Raw genomic sequence first — 15,584 nt, forward strand, 5'->3', positions numbered from 1 at the left:
TATCCCCTTTGAGAAGTTGATAGAAAGAATGGACTTCCCCCAACCCCCCAAAACTTTGCACATAATTTTAGGGTTGGGGATAAGTCACAGATCCCATAAACGATGGACCCCAAGACATAACCCAGAATTAAGATAATCTAACAATTTAAAAAAGTAACGGAGGCATAGATTTTAATCTAGAAAATAAAACAAGATTAGAAATGTCTTCTATTTTCTCAGATAATGAGTGTTAGACATGGAGGTTGGAAGAGGCTGTTAGTCATGTTGAGCAAGGAAAACAAACAGGAAAAACGGAAAAGTGGAATTAAAACAGTACTAGCATATAGTGTGTTGTAATCACTCTGAGATAGCAGCAATGAAATGGCCAATTCCTGCAGCCTTAACACAGGACTGGTTCAAGGGAACCAATTCTGGTGCATAGTTCCATGCCAATGAACTTAATTAAATGGCAAACGTGAACACACTCTTGCATGTGAAAGCACAAATTTATGGAAAGTCTTGCAAATCTTCCATTTTTCTTGATCAAATAAGAGCCGAGTTAGAGAAATAATATACTTTAGGAGAAAACTAAGGGAGGGAAACAGAAATCCTAAAAGGTGATGGCTAAAGAATTTGCAGGAAGTGAAAACTACAAACGTTTTTAGATCAAAGGGCTCGAGAGGGAGAAAACAAAACACAGGAAGTAATAATAAAATAAAAGGAAAAAGCATCCAGGAACTGTTCTTAAAACAAACAAACAAACAAAAACCCTCTTTCCTTTTCCTAGACACGTAAACAGCAGTAACTTGGCAAAGAGGAACCTACGAGAAGACGACAGCATAACTTCCTTCCCAAACTCCAGCACTCCTTGGACGTCCCCACAAGCACACTCAGGCTCGGGACATTTCATAAGCAAGACTCCTCCCTGCACCACTGCCCGATGAATCTCTCCGAGGGACTATCACTATCTCTCACTATCTCTCTTCCTCTCACTGCGGGAAAGAGGAAATGAAGGATGCAGGGAAAGGAGAGCAATAAAGGCTGGACACAAAACCTGAAGGTCCGAGACAGTCGAAAAAGACTTGGATCCTGTAACTCCTTTTCCCACCCAATGCAGGAAAAGAAGGGTACCGCCCTGAAAAGACTGTTTCAGGGGACATACTCAGGGGGATAGGAAAAACGAAGGGACAGAAACCAAAGGCCGAATACTTGGGCAGATGTGCCACAGACTAAGGATAGAAGTGCCATGTGAAAGTACGGAATCCCAAAGGAACGTGTCCACTACCGCCAACCACCTCAGATTAGTCTCTCCCGGCCTCTTCTCAGGTGGGCCAGCTCCGCTCTCACCTGTCGCCTGGGAAGCCGGCAGCTCTCACGTCGAGGATTATCCTTGCCGCAGCTCTGGAATCGTCTCAAAGCTAAGAAATGAGCGGAAACGCGACCTGGGACTTTTCCTTCTTCCCCTCCCCCACGGACCTCGGCTCCTCGGGGGCGGGAATCAACTGCAGCTGTCACAGCCTCACAATGACCAACCGCCGAGGGCACAGACCGGCGGCCTCCCAAGCCGGCCTACGACACCAACACAGAAAGCGGCGGAGACGGAAGTGAGGAGACCGGAAGTAGCGCTGTCTGTGGCCCTGGATGGCCTCTCTCTCTCTCAATCGCGCCCGGCCCAGCCACGTCTCTATGGTGCCAGCGCACCTCCCACGAGGCCTCCCCACCCCTCTCCGGGGGGCCGGCCCCTCCCCTCCGCTGCGGCCCTAGCAACCACATCCGGGGCTCCGCCGGTGCCGTTGCCCGGGTAATTTACTGACAGCCGCGGAATCACAGAGGGGTGTGTGCGAGGTTTCCGATACACCCGCCAGAGCTGGGAGCTTGCGGAAGGGCGCGCGGGCCTGATCTTGAGTGGTCGGAGGTCTCCAGGAGTCCCCAGCATCCCTTCTTTCTCATTCACTCACCCCAGCCTCACGCGTTAGGCGTTCCCCCGACAGACGGTGAGCCGGTGGCGGGAGGGTGGAGGTGGACGTAGCTCACCGCCACGCATGTCACCGGAGAGCCAAAGCTTCTTTCTCAGCTGCGGGAGAGCACGGAGGTTATTCCAGCCCCTCGCGGGATGGGAGGGTGGAGGGAATGCACAGCTAACGGAGCAAACGGGATGCGGGCGCCTTGTCCTTGCTCCCTCAGTGCCTGGAGAGCCCCCCTCCGCCTACGTCACTCGCGCCCACCCCGTTCAGGAAGACCAGACCCCCACGCCCGGCATCCCTGCATTCTTGTTACTTGCTCTGTCTTTGTGATCACTTTCTGCTCTGCTCGCCCACTGACAGTGGATCCCCGATACTTTTCTTTCGTGCTCCTCTTTCTTTATCCAGACAACTGATTTCTGCTTTCTTTGCTCGCCCCGTTATTAAGTAGATCGCTGCCCTGTCTACAGAAACCGCTGAACAATTTCTTCTCTCAGAGTCCTTTGAAGTTTCCTAAGCTGGGACCCAAACCTGTCCTTCGGGTACTCTCCCTAGCCCCAGCACTGAATGGAGAGAATGTATGGCTCAGCAGTGGTGCTAGACATACCTGAAGCTCATTTACATACGATACAGACAGTTAATCCATCCACACACGTTTCACTTCAAAGTTCTGGACTGCTTTTTGACAGCCGTGGATGCTCATTTTTACCGTCATTTCACGTACAGAAATATGAAGGGTGACTGAACTCCGTGGGGTTTACCCTCTTTTAGACCGTACTTCTCACTTGCCTTTACTTGTCACATTAGTTGACATTTTTAATACATAAGTGCCCAAAGGCAGAACTCTGCCTCTACAAATTTCTAGGGAGTTTCAGCCCAGTGAACAGTATATCCCTGTATATATATCTTCCCCATACACGTGAATAGTAAATATCTATGACACCACGAATGTTAAAAAAGTGAAATAACAATATATTTATTGTCTGAGATCTCCAGGAAATCTCCTCTGACAAAAACAGTACTGAAATCCCCAGACATAAATTTGTGTATAAAGGGCCCTTAAATGGCTCTATCCTTAAAAGAAAGGAGCTCACGCATATGCCAATTCACTCAGACTGTTCAGTTCTATAGCTTACTGTGGACTTTTCTGTTCAAAGCCATCCTGTTAGTCTTCTCAATTATAAGAAAACGATCCCAATTAACATAATTACTGCTCTTATTGTATAGGAACAGAATGGAATTTAGTAACTAAGTACAAGTGTTATTCTTAGAGTTTCAAAAAGGCGGCTAGGAGGAGGTGCTTGGCAGTGCTCAGTGGTGCTTGAATGTGTACCTAACTGAGCTGGCTGGTGCCTTAAGGATTCCTGCTAGCTGTCTTGAGTTTGGAAATGCGTAGCTGCACTACAGTTAGTCTAACTATTAGTCTGTTAGATTCAAGTGTTTTTTATATTAGGAAGTGGACACTTACTTTAATTATTTGTCCTTAGCTGAATGGTTTCCTTAGAAGCAGCTGATGATTTTGATAGAGATTCTGATGGACTTGGAACCACTTGGAACCACTTGGAACTAATACTAACTTAAGCTTGGTAAAGGTGCTCGTAATTTTGTTAGGTACAATTGTTAGGTACTTTTTAGTCGTGTGATTCTGGTACTGTACATGGTCAGTCTTCACACACAGTGTTATGCTGTGCAAGACTGTGCACAGGATTAATCTCCCCGTGATTTCTGCTGCCCCAAGGGAAATTAGAATGTAAATTGGCTAGAAGGAAACACTGGAAATGACTTCAATTGGTGGTGGAAAACAGTGAAATTCTATGCACTTTCTTAGGGAAAAGCGAAGCAGTAACAGGTATTCTTTGGATTTGGAGAACATTTTTCATATTAACTAAAAGATCTTATTTTAAACCTAACCCTGCTTAGATGACTTTTTTAGCCTCTCTCCCTGCATCCCTCACTCTCCTTTCCCTCTTCCTCTCCCTCCATCCCTCCTTTTTCTTTCCTTCCTTCCTTCTTTCCTTTCTTCCTTCCCTAGAACTTGGGGAATTCTGTGGCCCATTCTCTTTAGGAAGAATAGACAATAACTACTTTTCTCTCAGTTGGCAATTATGTTTGGAGAGGTAAGAAAAAAGGACTAGCCGCTTATCATATGTGCTTATGACAAGGAGATTTTCTACTCGTTTACCTTTGCATTATTATTGGCTATTATTCAGCTTTCAAAAAAATCAGGTACCATTTATTCATTTGGCTTGTAGGGAACTTTGGTAGCCTGTCTTTCATTTATAGAGCAGGAAGGAACAGAGGCAACAGGTTAAAGGACATTGTTAATACTCCTTTCTGAATGAAGTAAATATGCTTGCGCCCTTTTCTCTTTGCCTTAGCTGTGGAATACTGTATACTTCTTATCAATATTATTTCCTCAAGAGAAAGAGGAAGCTGCTACCTTCAGAGCTTTTCTAGGGGAGTTCTGGTAATATCGCAATAATTTCATCACTCTTTATCAACAGCTCCCTTTTCATGGAGAGAGATTTAGTTACTGATTGCACAGTGTAATTCTCTGGAAACAAATTCTTGATTAGAAGATACTGATTAATGGGTCACTCAAAGAAGCCCATGAATAGTAGAATGAGTAAAACATAAGAGTAGAAATTGTTTCAACTACAAAGAGAAAAAACTGAACTTATTCATAATTTCATTACTTAGAGTTAACATTCAACATTTTGGTTAATGTCTTTTTTCTATGCATATATACTTTTTCTTCGTTCATTTAACAAATTGTTATTGAGAACCTTCTGTTTGCTGAGCACTAAGCACTGTAGGAAGAGCCATGAGCCTCTGGCCTCATGCAACTTTCAGTACCTGTTGTATTTGTTGGCATACAATTTTGTATTTTGCTTTTTTCACTTAATATATTATGGAATTTTTCTCATCATTAAATAGTCTCCTTTTGTGACTCAGTAGTATTTTAGCATACAGATTTTCTTTAATTTATTTACCTAATACATTTGGTTACACATTTAAGTTATTTCCAGTTTTGTCTATAATTACGAAACGATAATATGAGGAATAGTCTAGTGTGGTAGAATTCCAAAATGACTTCCAATGACCCTCACCTTATATAATTCCCTCCCCTGTGAACATGACAGGATGTCATTCCCATGTTTATGTTATATTACGTGCAAAAAAGATTTCGCAGACGTAATTAAGGTTAGTAATCAGTTGACTTTGAGTTAAAAGAGATCATCTGGGTGCGCCTGAAATCAGCCTTTTACGAACTGAGAGTTTTTTCCTGTTGGTGGCAGCAGAGGAAGTCAGAGAGATTGGAAATGTGAGAGAGGAAGGTTCTCTGTTACTGAAATGAAGAGAGCCACGGGCAAGCACCTGATGTAGGCCTCCAGGAGCTGAGAGCGTCTCTGCTGACAGCCAGCAGAAAAGCAGGAACCTCAGTCCTTCATCCCAAGGAGCTAAATTCTGTAAATAACCTGAATGAGCTCAGACGCTGATTCTTCCCCAGAGCCTTTAGATAAGAGTCCCGCTTGACTGACATCTTGATTTCTGCCTTGCGAGACCCTAAGCAGAGGACCCAGTTGAACCCACTTGAACTTCTTTTTTTAAAATAATTTTTTATTTTTCAATTCTAGTTGACATACAATAGTGTATTAGTTTCAGGTGTATAACATAGTGATTAGACATTTGTATAACTTATAAAGTGATCACCCCAAGAAATCTAGTACCCATCTGACACCATACATAGTTATTATGATATTATTGACTATATTTTTTATGCTATACTTTATATCTGCATGACTATTTTGTAACTGCTAATTTGTAGTTATTAATCCCTTCCTCTTTTTCACCCACCCCTCCAAATCCCACCACCCCACATCTGGCAACCATCAAAATGTGCTCTGTATCAATGAGTTTGTTCCTATTTTGTTTGTTCATTTCTTTTGTTCTTAAATTACACATACCACCTGCACTTCTGACCTACAGAACTGTGGGATAATAAATGGCTGTTGTTTTAAGCCACTAAATGTGTGGTAATTTGTTCTGCAGCAATAGAAAACAAATACATTTGTAAGCTAGATTTTTACATTTATAATTATTCTTTTGGGATAATACCCTACATATGGCATTGCTGGATAAAAGTTATGTACATGTTTAAGGTTTTTGTATCATAGTGCTAATTTGCCCTCTGTAAGCTTTGTACCAATTTATGTGCCTCCTGGTAACCTATGTTACTGCTTTCTGGCAAACACTAGATATTACCATTCTGATAGGCAAACACTAGATATTACTATTTTGATAGGCAAAAACAAAAAACAAAAAGGTATCTCTTGTTTTGAAAAGAGATTTACATTTATTTTAGTACCAGTAGAGTTGACCATTGTTTTCTTTATTTGGGGTTCAGTTGGTCAGTCTTTTTTAGAGAACGCCTGTTTTTATTCTCTTCACATAGAGGAAATAGTCCCTAACATGTAGTACAGAATTTCTCTGCTGTAATATTTTCAAGGGGTAGAATGATTTATGAGCTTAATTGAGAGAATGCGTACTTCTGAGAAATATTAGCTGTGCCATGCCTTCATATATGTATGTATGTATATGCCAGACCTTACACAAAGGGAAAATGAAAGTGTCAGCTTTGTTGATTTAAGCAGTAAGTGCTTTTTCTTCTCTAGAAGAAAAAAGTCTAGATTGTCTGATTTGTCATAAGAAATGTGGTCATTTCGGGAATAAAGATATATTATATATTACCATGGAAAATTGTAGCTTTGTCAACCGTTTTGGAAGGAAACATATACCATTAACTATCAGAAAAAACATAATATCTTCCCAAATAAACATATGACTATTTTTAATTTGATTAAGAAAACCAGTAGTTTCTGATTATGTATATTATATTGCTTTATTTGGGATGAGGTAAGGGAAATTCAAGTTACTTTTTCTATAATCCTTGTTATTTGAGATGGCAGAGTTTCTGACAAATGAAATAAGGCAGAAGAGAAAAAGGAAGGAAAGAAGACAGGGAAGAACAAAAGAAAGGAGAGAGAAAAGTTGGGAGATTGAAGAGTAGTTTTGCTTGGTTTAGTCTTTTCTTAAAAATTGGTTCTTGATACCTTAATTTCTGAAGGTTGGTATCTTCCTAGTAAGAACAAGATATTTTAAATTTTTTATTTTGAAATAATTGTAGATTTATAGGAAATTACAGAAAAATGTACAGGAGTTTCCATATATGAGCAAGTTGGTTTTCGTTTTTTGGTTTTTTTTTTTAGTTGAATGGTCAAATATTACTTATGTAGAAAGGTCAGCCCTCCATAGGTTACTATTTGTGTTCACAGAATTCCTAATGGCCTATTCTGCTATGGAGGCCTGATATTGCCCCCCCCCTTTTTTTTTTTTTTTTGGATCTGCATTAGAAATGCTGACTTGGCTGGGGCTGTGGCCATAGAATCTGTAACTGTTATTACAGGAGGCCACACCAGTGTGGTTCAAGGAAAGGAATGGTAGACTTGACATTAGAAAGTCTGGATTCCAGACTGCACCTAACCACATTATAGCTGTATGAGCTTTGAAATTGGTTTTACCTTCCTCCTCTATTAAGGCATTTTTTTTTTAAATAACAACAACAAACTACTTTACTGGTTGAAATTCCTATGATAAAAATTACTTTTTGATTTGCGCAACAAAGGCAGAGGAATTTTGATAAAGTTTTTTACAAAAAATTTTGTGCAAAAGATTGCATATGTCAAATTGGAACCTGGGAGGACAGAGAGAAAAACTAGAGGGATGGATGCCTACACTATTTCACACAGCAATAATGCCCCCCTCCCCATCAGATTAGCTTATTACCTTGGCCTGTGGTAGGCCCAAAGCCTATAGATTCTGATAGAGAAGATGCTGCTACCTGAGAAGGTAGGGGACGAGCCCATCTGAGTCCTGTGACTATTCTCACAGTACTGTTTGGTTTAAGAAGCTCTGCTCTCAGTATATATTGCAAAATATATGAATTTTATAGATTGACACAGCCAAAGGGACATTAGAGGGAAGATAATGCTGATAAGATGAGATCACCACCAAACATTTATTGAACACCTTTTAAGGTGCTAGATACTCTGCTGAATGCTTTACACTTTCTCATTAAATCCCATTAAATGTGAAATAACCCTACGAGGTAGGTGCTATAGTTAACCCCTATTTTACAAATAAGGAAGCTGAGATCAAATGGTTAAGTAAACTACCCGGGATCATATAAGTACTAAGTGTCAGAGTCACTTGTCAATTCAGGTGTGTCTGGCACCAAAGTCCATGTCGTTATACTATAAGCCCTTTGATTTACAGGTAAGTGGAGGTTCTGAGAGGTTAAGACCCATGGTCACTCTCTACTTTTAGTCTAGGTCTTTTTCTTCATTAAAGCCTCTCAATAATTTATTTTTTCCTATGTATTTTGTCAAGTATTTCTGGTCGGTTGTAATGTGACTGATACAAATGTTACTAGGTTTTTAAGCTTTTAAATAGAATAAGATTTAAAATTTTAAACTATGTGATGAAATCATTTGATTTGACTTTTAGTGAAGCATCTTCTACCAGACTTCTATAAAGGGGACGCTGTCTCCCATGTGCTATTAAAAGTTGAGCCTTGTGACTACTGTCTGACTATGTTTTTCTTTTAGAGAAGTCAGAGGGGGCAGTCTGTGACTTCATGTAAAAAATAGCCACCAAAGATCTAACCAGCATCATTTTTAGTTCTTTAATTTTGGTAAGCCCACATTTCAAACAGATTAAATTTGTCTGGTTTATTTCAGAAGTATATATTAGAAAGTATTCAAAGGCAAGTGAGAATTCAAATGCACAGAGCAGAGGTAGAGAGCTTTTTATGGAGGCCCATTAGAAGGTAAGCATTTCTCCTGCTTTGCTTATTGTATTTTCAGAAACATGTTTCCATTTTTTTATTATTAAAAGCATAACTATTTAGTATATTCTTTTTGAGATTTAATTGACATATCACTACTAAAAATGCTTGTTGTTTTTTTGTTGTTGTTTATTTGTTTGTTTACATTTTCAAGAGACAGAAGATATACTGTCAAACACTAGAAGGATTCTACCATTTTCTTCTCTGCCCTGAAGAGACTTGGGAATTAATGGGTAACATTTTGCATGAAAATTTTTGAATGCTTTTTCTTCTTATCTCTGAGGCCCTCTGTGGAGAATTAATAGGAGTTTGAATCTGCAAATGGATAAAATGGATCGTCTTAAAGGATTGAAGTTCCAAAAATATATCAGCAGGACTGGACAGGTTTGCATAATGAGATTTCTATTTTAGCTTGACTTCTGGAACTCTGAATAAACTATAAACTGAGCTGCACAAGGTCCTGGGAAGGAAGTTTCTCTTCTAAACTATTCTAGCTGCATATAACACTTTTCTTATTTAGATTCTTTGGGAAAATATATTTAGTCATCAATTTCCTAAGGCATAAGACTATTAAATACATACCAACTTTTAATATATGAAGTGGATAGAAAGCAGCAATTTGTGTCATACTGGAAAAGAAATTTAATTAAGAAACAGATACCAGGAAGAGGAGAAATCTCTTTATAAGCATTGGTTGAAATGGCAGAAGCTTCTGTGGATGCCTCAACTCTGCCTGTAACAGTGAAAAAAAAGAAAAGTCTATCCATTGAAGAAAAGATCGACATCATAAATGCAGTAGAAAGTGGCAAGAAAAAAGCAGAGATTGCAGCTGAATATGGAATAAAGAAAAATTCATTGTCTTCTATTATGAAGAATAAAGACAAAGTTCTAGAAGCCTTTGAATCTCTGAGATTTGATCCAAAGAGAAAAAGACTGAGAACCGCTTTTTACACAGATCTGGAAGAGGCATTAATGAGGTGGTATCGAATTGCTCAGTGTCTAAATGTACCAGTTAATGGTCCAATGCTGCGTCTAAAAGCTAATGATTTTGCCCAGAAACTGGGACATAATGATTTTAAGTGCAGTAATGGTTGGCTGGATCGCTTTAAATCCAGGTATGGTTTAGTATTTAGAGCTCAACCTGTAGAAACAACAGGTGTATCAGTAGACCCTTCAACTGTCTGGCACCAAAACATACTTCCTTATTATTTAAATGATTATCATCCTAAAAATGTTTTTAATATAAAAGAGACTGGGCTGCTTTATCGAATGTTACCTACGAATACATTTGCATTTAAAGGAGAAACATGCTCAATTGGAAAGTTATGCAAAGACAGAATAACTCTGGTGGTTGGGACAAACATGGATGGCTCAGAGAAACTTCCTTTGCTTGTCATTGGAAAAAACAGAAATCCACATTGTTTCAAAGGCATAAAATCTTTGCCTGTGTATTATGAAGCTAACAGAATGGCATGGATGACCTCAGATATATTCGAACAATGGATGCAGAAGCTTGATGAGAAATTTCAAGCCCAGCAACGAAGAGTGGTGATTTTTGTTGATTCTTTTCCTGCACATCCAGAGGTTAAGAACCTAAAGTCTATTGAGTTAGCATTTTTCCCATCATGTTTATCTGCCAAATTTATAGCTATGAAACAAGGTGTTATTAAAAGCCTTAAAATCAAATATCGACATTGTCTTATCAAGAAATTTTTAAGTTCCGTTGAAGGCAGCAAAGAATTTACGTTTTCCCTACTAGATGCAGTTGATACATTGCATCTCTGTTGGAGGGCTGTAACCCCAGAGACTATTGTTAAAAGCTATGAAGATGCAGGATTTAAATCTCAACAGGGAGAAAGTGACAAGACCAATGCAGAGATAGACACTGGTCTGGATTTGGTTGCCCATGCCCAAGCAGCAGGAGTGGAATTTCCTGAAGGTTTGTCCATCGAAGAGTATGCTGCCCTGGATGATGATTTGGAGACATGTGAAGCGGCACCGGATGGTGATACGGTATGCACCAAAGAAAGGAAATCAGATGAAACTGGATTCTGTACTTCTGATGAAGAGGATGACAGTGGATCTCTGGGAACTGAACTCTCTTTACCATCAAAAACTGAGGCAATAACTGCTTTAGATACTCTTAAAAATTTTCTTAGAAGTCAAGATATGAATGATGGGCTTCATAATTCTTTAGCAGACCTTGAAATTTTTGTTAACTCATTATCATCTAAGTAATTGTTTGTTGTACAACATCTGAGGAGTAATAGCTTTTCCTGATGTATTTACTATATGACATATGTAAAGGGAAAATACCACTTAAATGTAAAAAATGAAAAACTACTAATCTTTGGTTAAATTGCAAATGTCTTTAGTCTGAACAGCAAAGTTCCCTATGTAGATTAAGCAATGATTAAGTAAGCAAAAAATTTGAATTTCAGTTTAGCAAGGTTTTGGAACTTAGAAATGTATTTCAGAGGCCTTGTGTTTGAAACATATGGTATATATGTCAAAAATAAAAAACTCTCCAGCTATCTGATTCATACGGGTTGAATTGGTGACTGCTCTTTTCTGTTTTGTTTTTTTAATGTTTAGATTATGTTCCAGAATATTTTAACTACCTCATCTAAGAAAAAAAATATCTATTATTGCTTATTTATTTTTATAAATACATATATTCCATATATTCTAAGTAGGCTCTTAAGTATCAAGTATTAATTTTAAATTACTTAATTTTCTTATAACTGGGTTATCTTCCTAATAAGAAATTATGAAAAACTACTGAAAATAAAATCTCACCCAATTATATACCAATGTGATTAAAAATTTATCTTAACTATTTTCAAGTTATTTCTATAAAAGTTCAAACAAAAGATTTTTTTTGTCAGAAATCTTATTAGATTTGTTTGTCAGCTATAACCAGAAGATGGTATAGATTCTTACTAATATTTGTATACGTATATGTGTATCTAATAGAAAAATACATTATTGAAACATTTATTAAACTCATATTTATATTTTGTTAAGACTACTCTTAAAAGCAAATACATGCTGTTACTAGAAAAGAAAATATCTTATATCATTCTTAGATGGTTTTCTAATTTTAATAGCTGGAGCTTATAATCTATAATATTTAATTATTTTATTGATTTTACTGAATTTTATTTTCAGGAAAACTGAGTGCCTTTTCAGCATATTCTAATGTATTTAATCCCTTCCACCTACCTTGGTTAACATTTTGAATTAAATTTCTGTTTGAGGAAGTTTTATCTACAGAATATTTTAAAATATTGTATGAAATTATTTACTATATATGCATAAAATAGTCTTTACACAGTAGAAATATTCTGTTGTTAAACTTTTAATTGTAAGCTTACTTAACTTATTGAAAAGTCTTTTGAAAAAAATGTAAAATGTTATACCAATTATTTTTATTATAAATTATTATTAGTCTGCCAACAAAAAGCATTTATAGAAAGTATTTTTATTTTCCACTGTTGATTTACTCTGCATTTGAGATTTCATAATAGCAAGCCTTAAATATATTAAAATTAAGAAAGTTTCTTTGAGAGCAAAATGTGGATTATTTAAATTTAATTAAAAACATTTTTATTAATGATTTGGTGTAGTGGAGCCATGGACCTAAGGAAGCTCTTCTGAGCTCCACCCGTAACTACAATACCTGGCATATTTGAGCCCTCAACCTATTTTTTATTTCTTTCTGCACTTCATAACATTTTGATATCAAATATTTTTAATTTAATAATTCCAGATATTCCATAGCATAAGAATTATTATCTCCTTTTTTACAAATGGGGAAATAAAAACCTGGGCATATTAAATGATTTGGTTAAAATCTCAAAGCCAAAACTAAAACACAGTGGTTCTCTGTCACCTAGTCCTATGTTTCTCTAACTATACACCATAATGCTTCTTTTCTATACTCTAAAAAAAGAAAATCCTGTTATTTTCTCCTTGAGTTTAGGGGCCTGAGGGCGAAGAATTTCTGAGAATATGCTGGGTTGATCTACGCTGATAGCAATATTCACAAAATCTCTTCTGAGAACCCCATTACTAATGAAATACGAAGATACCTTCCGATTTGGTAATTCTGTACCGCTCTAACACAGAGGCTCCAGAGGAGTTCTGTTGAAAATATTCAAAACAACTTTAATATTTCCAAAGTGCTAAAAGCATCTACTCCTTTTCCCCTACATGATATGATTCATTTTTTACATCTGGGGCATAATAAATCTAACGATGATAAAATAAGGTAAGGCTACTATATAAATAATAAAAAAAAGATGCCTGCAGATTTAAATTCAAAGATAACTATTAAGTTGTTGATGTTGCACACTATTATGTCTAGTTTACCAGATATCTAGATTTAAATAATTTTCAGAATAAAAAATTTTTTAATTTCCTTTTCCTAGGACATAGATAGTCACACTGCATTCCTCTCTCTACACAGTTAACACAAAGCTGGTACTAAATGTCATTGGTCTTTTCAAAAAACGACTTGTAATTCACCTGTTTTTCAATTAAATGTGGTATTATTTTCATTGTTTCTTGCCTTATAAATTCCTGATGTTTCAACAATTTTTTTCTTCTTTTTTTCCTCATCAAGCGACAACTCTTAAATTGAATTTGGGGCATCGTTTTACTACCAATGGCTACTGAATTACTAGAGAAAGGTTTGGTTTAGAATAAAGTAGGACAATGAGTAAATCAAGGCCTGTGGGTTTCATGTTGCCTGCCTGGCTTCTCGTTTGGACCTAAGGTCAAATTGCAAACCTCCCTTTTACTGTACACAAAGCAGAATAATTGAGAAGAGGAGAAAATTAGGGGAGGGAGAGTTGAAGAAGATCTTCCCAAGCAAACACCTAGATGTCAAAAGAAGCCTTTTTCCATTCTGGCTTAGGAAGGGCTGTGAAGAGACTGGCAGAGAGAGGCTTGCCCCCTTGGGGAGGCAGCACCATGTGTCTGCCCGCAGGTTCAGAGTCCAGTGGTGGGTTGGATCTTTGGAGGCACCAGGAGCTACCTGAGCTAAGGACAGCATTGACATAAGGCAGCCAAGAAGCTACACCAGTTGCTGAGATGAGATCACAGGAGACAAAGGCCTGAATTGGGGGCCATAGTGTGCACACAATAAGTTCTCAGAAAAAAATTTCCTTCAATGGAATAAATTAAATCTAGCCCTAGTTTTATGGTACCTCGGGAAAGACATTTAATTTCTCTGAATCTGTTTACTCCCTTCATTTGAATTTATTTTGAGGATGGAAAAAAATTTTGCGTTAAATGCATTTAGCAAACTCTAAAGCATTCCACAACTATGAGGAATGACTAGAGAGGTACTTTCATTACTACTCTCAAATATGCCCCCATATTAACATTGTAGCCCCTAAGCATCAGTGACAATTTTCTTATTGGCATTCTTCTAGGCAATAAAATAGGGAAGCCAGCATTTCCAGAAATCTGCAATTTATCCGTAGAACTAAAAAATTGTTTTCATTTTGAATGCGAGAACAAGGTGACAGAAATCTTTTCCTGAGTTGATCCTTTGCAAAGCAATTCAATAAAATAAGTATTCATCACGGAGTAGCCTTTTCTGTCACCACATTAGCTTATACAATTGTACTGTTTTCTTGGGCTGTGATTAATTTATGAAGCAACCCAGAGTCTGGGGGAGGACTAAGTAATATACACACTACTGTAGTAGTCAGCTCAGGCTGCCATAACAAAATACCATAGACCTGGATGCTTAAACAACAGAAATGTATTTTCTCACAGTCCTGGAGGCTGGAAGTCCAAGATCAGGGTGCCAGCATGGTCCATTTATAGTGAAGGCTCTCCCTTGGGTTACAGTCGCTCACCACGTGCTCAAATGACCTCTTCTTCGTGCGCGCGCGTGCACACACACACACACATACACACACACACACACAGAGAGAGAGAGCGAGCGAGCGAGCGAGTGAGCTAGCACATGTGAGAGCAAGAGAGTAAGGCCAAGCTCTCTGGTGTTTCATAAGAATACTAATCCCATCATAGGGAACTCATTCTTATGGCCTCATCTAACCCTAATTACATGTCAAAGGCCCCTCGCCGTATACCATCATATTTGGGCTGTAACATGAATTTTGAAGAGGACACAAAAAATATTCAGTCCATAGCAACTACCTAGTACTGATAAAGGTAATCACGTATTTAGTTTCCAATTTGCTATAAACTAAAAGGACACGCATATTTCAGAATGTGTTAATCGTCTATAGCTGTTAGCAAGGACTTTAAAGTGTATGAAACTAAGAATAGGGAAATATATCATGTCCTTGAATAAATGGGAAGACTCGATATTGAAATATATATTTCTTCCAAGTTAATGCCAATCAAATTCCCAATGCAGGTTTGTTGAAAATTGCTAATAGTAAATACTATTTATCAATATCTAAGAAAATTTTGAGAAAAATATTTTGACTTACCTGAAGTTTAAACAATATGATGTAGGCAAGAGAATTAATAGGTCATCAAAGTAATAATATATGATGTCCAGAAAAAGACAAAGAATTTAGCATCTGATAAAAGTTTTTAAATCAGTGGTGAAAAAGATGGATTATTCAGTAACTGGTATTGGGGTAACTGGCTAACAATATAGAAGAGTTTTTAAAAAGTCATACATCAAAATGAACTCTTAGAAGACAGAAAGGAAGGAAGGAAAAGGGAGAAAAAGGAAAGAAATTTAC

At 37.7% G+C, this 15,584-nt stretch overlaps 2 protein-coding genes across 8 annotated transcripts in view; one reads left to right on the forward strand and one right to left on the reverse strand.

Annotated features, from left to right (window-relative positions):
- ARFIP1 (ADP ribosylation factor interacting protein 1) overlaps positions 1-1,561 on the reverse strand; it is an 81,481-nt gene extending 79,920 nt beyond the window's left edge. For 2 of the 5 annotated variants that reach the window (XM_025042737.1, XM_006906259.3), the window contains exon 1: positions 1,327-1,553. The gene's annotated coding sequence lies outside the window, so the exon portion shown is untranslated. Of the gene's footprint in view, positions 1-1,326 lie in introns of all 5 variants that reach the window. The other 3 variants (XM_025042734.1, XM_006906257.3, XM_006906258.3) reach the window with 3 other exon arrangements.
- Positions 1,562-1,718: 157 nt separating this feature from the next.
- TIGD4 (tigger transposable element derived 4) lies at positions 1,719-11,392 on the forward strand. 3 transcript variants are annotated; one of them, XM_025042712.1, is made up of 3 exons: positions 1,719-1,973; positions 8,741-8,829; positions 9,002-11,392. In XM_025042712.1, the coding sequence occupies exon 3, from the start codon at positions 9,547-9,549 to the stop codon at positions 11,083-11,085; it is 1,539 nt and encodes a 512-aa protein (XP_024898480.1). In that variant the 5' UTR covers positions 1,719-1,973; positions 8,741-8,829; positions 9,002-9,546; the 3' UTR covers positions 11,086-11,392. The 3 variants fall into 3 exon arrangements, with proteins under 3 accessions (XP_024898480.1, XP_015440596.1, XP_024898483.1); XM_015585110.2 differs by lacking the exon at positions 8,741-8,829; XM_025042715.1 differs by lacking the exon at positions 8,741-8,829 and having other exon boundaries at positions 9,008-11,392.
- Positions 11,393-15,584: the final 4,192 nt, after the last annotated feature.

This window comes from Pteropus alecto, unplaced genomic scaffold (assembly GCF_000325575.1).
Source record: "Pteropus alecto unplaced genomic scaffold, ASM32557v1 scaffold50, whole genome shotgun sequence".
Classification (NCBI taxonomy): Eukaryota; Metazoa; Chordata; class Mammalia; order Chiroptera; family Pteropodidae; genus Pteropus; species Pteropus alecto.

What these genes read in the sequence shown, in the direction of transcription:
- TIGD4 (XM_025042712.1), top strand. Translation starts at nt 9,547, where the DNA reads ATGGCAGAAGCTTCTGTGGATGCCTCAACTCTGCCTGTAACAGTGAAA.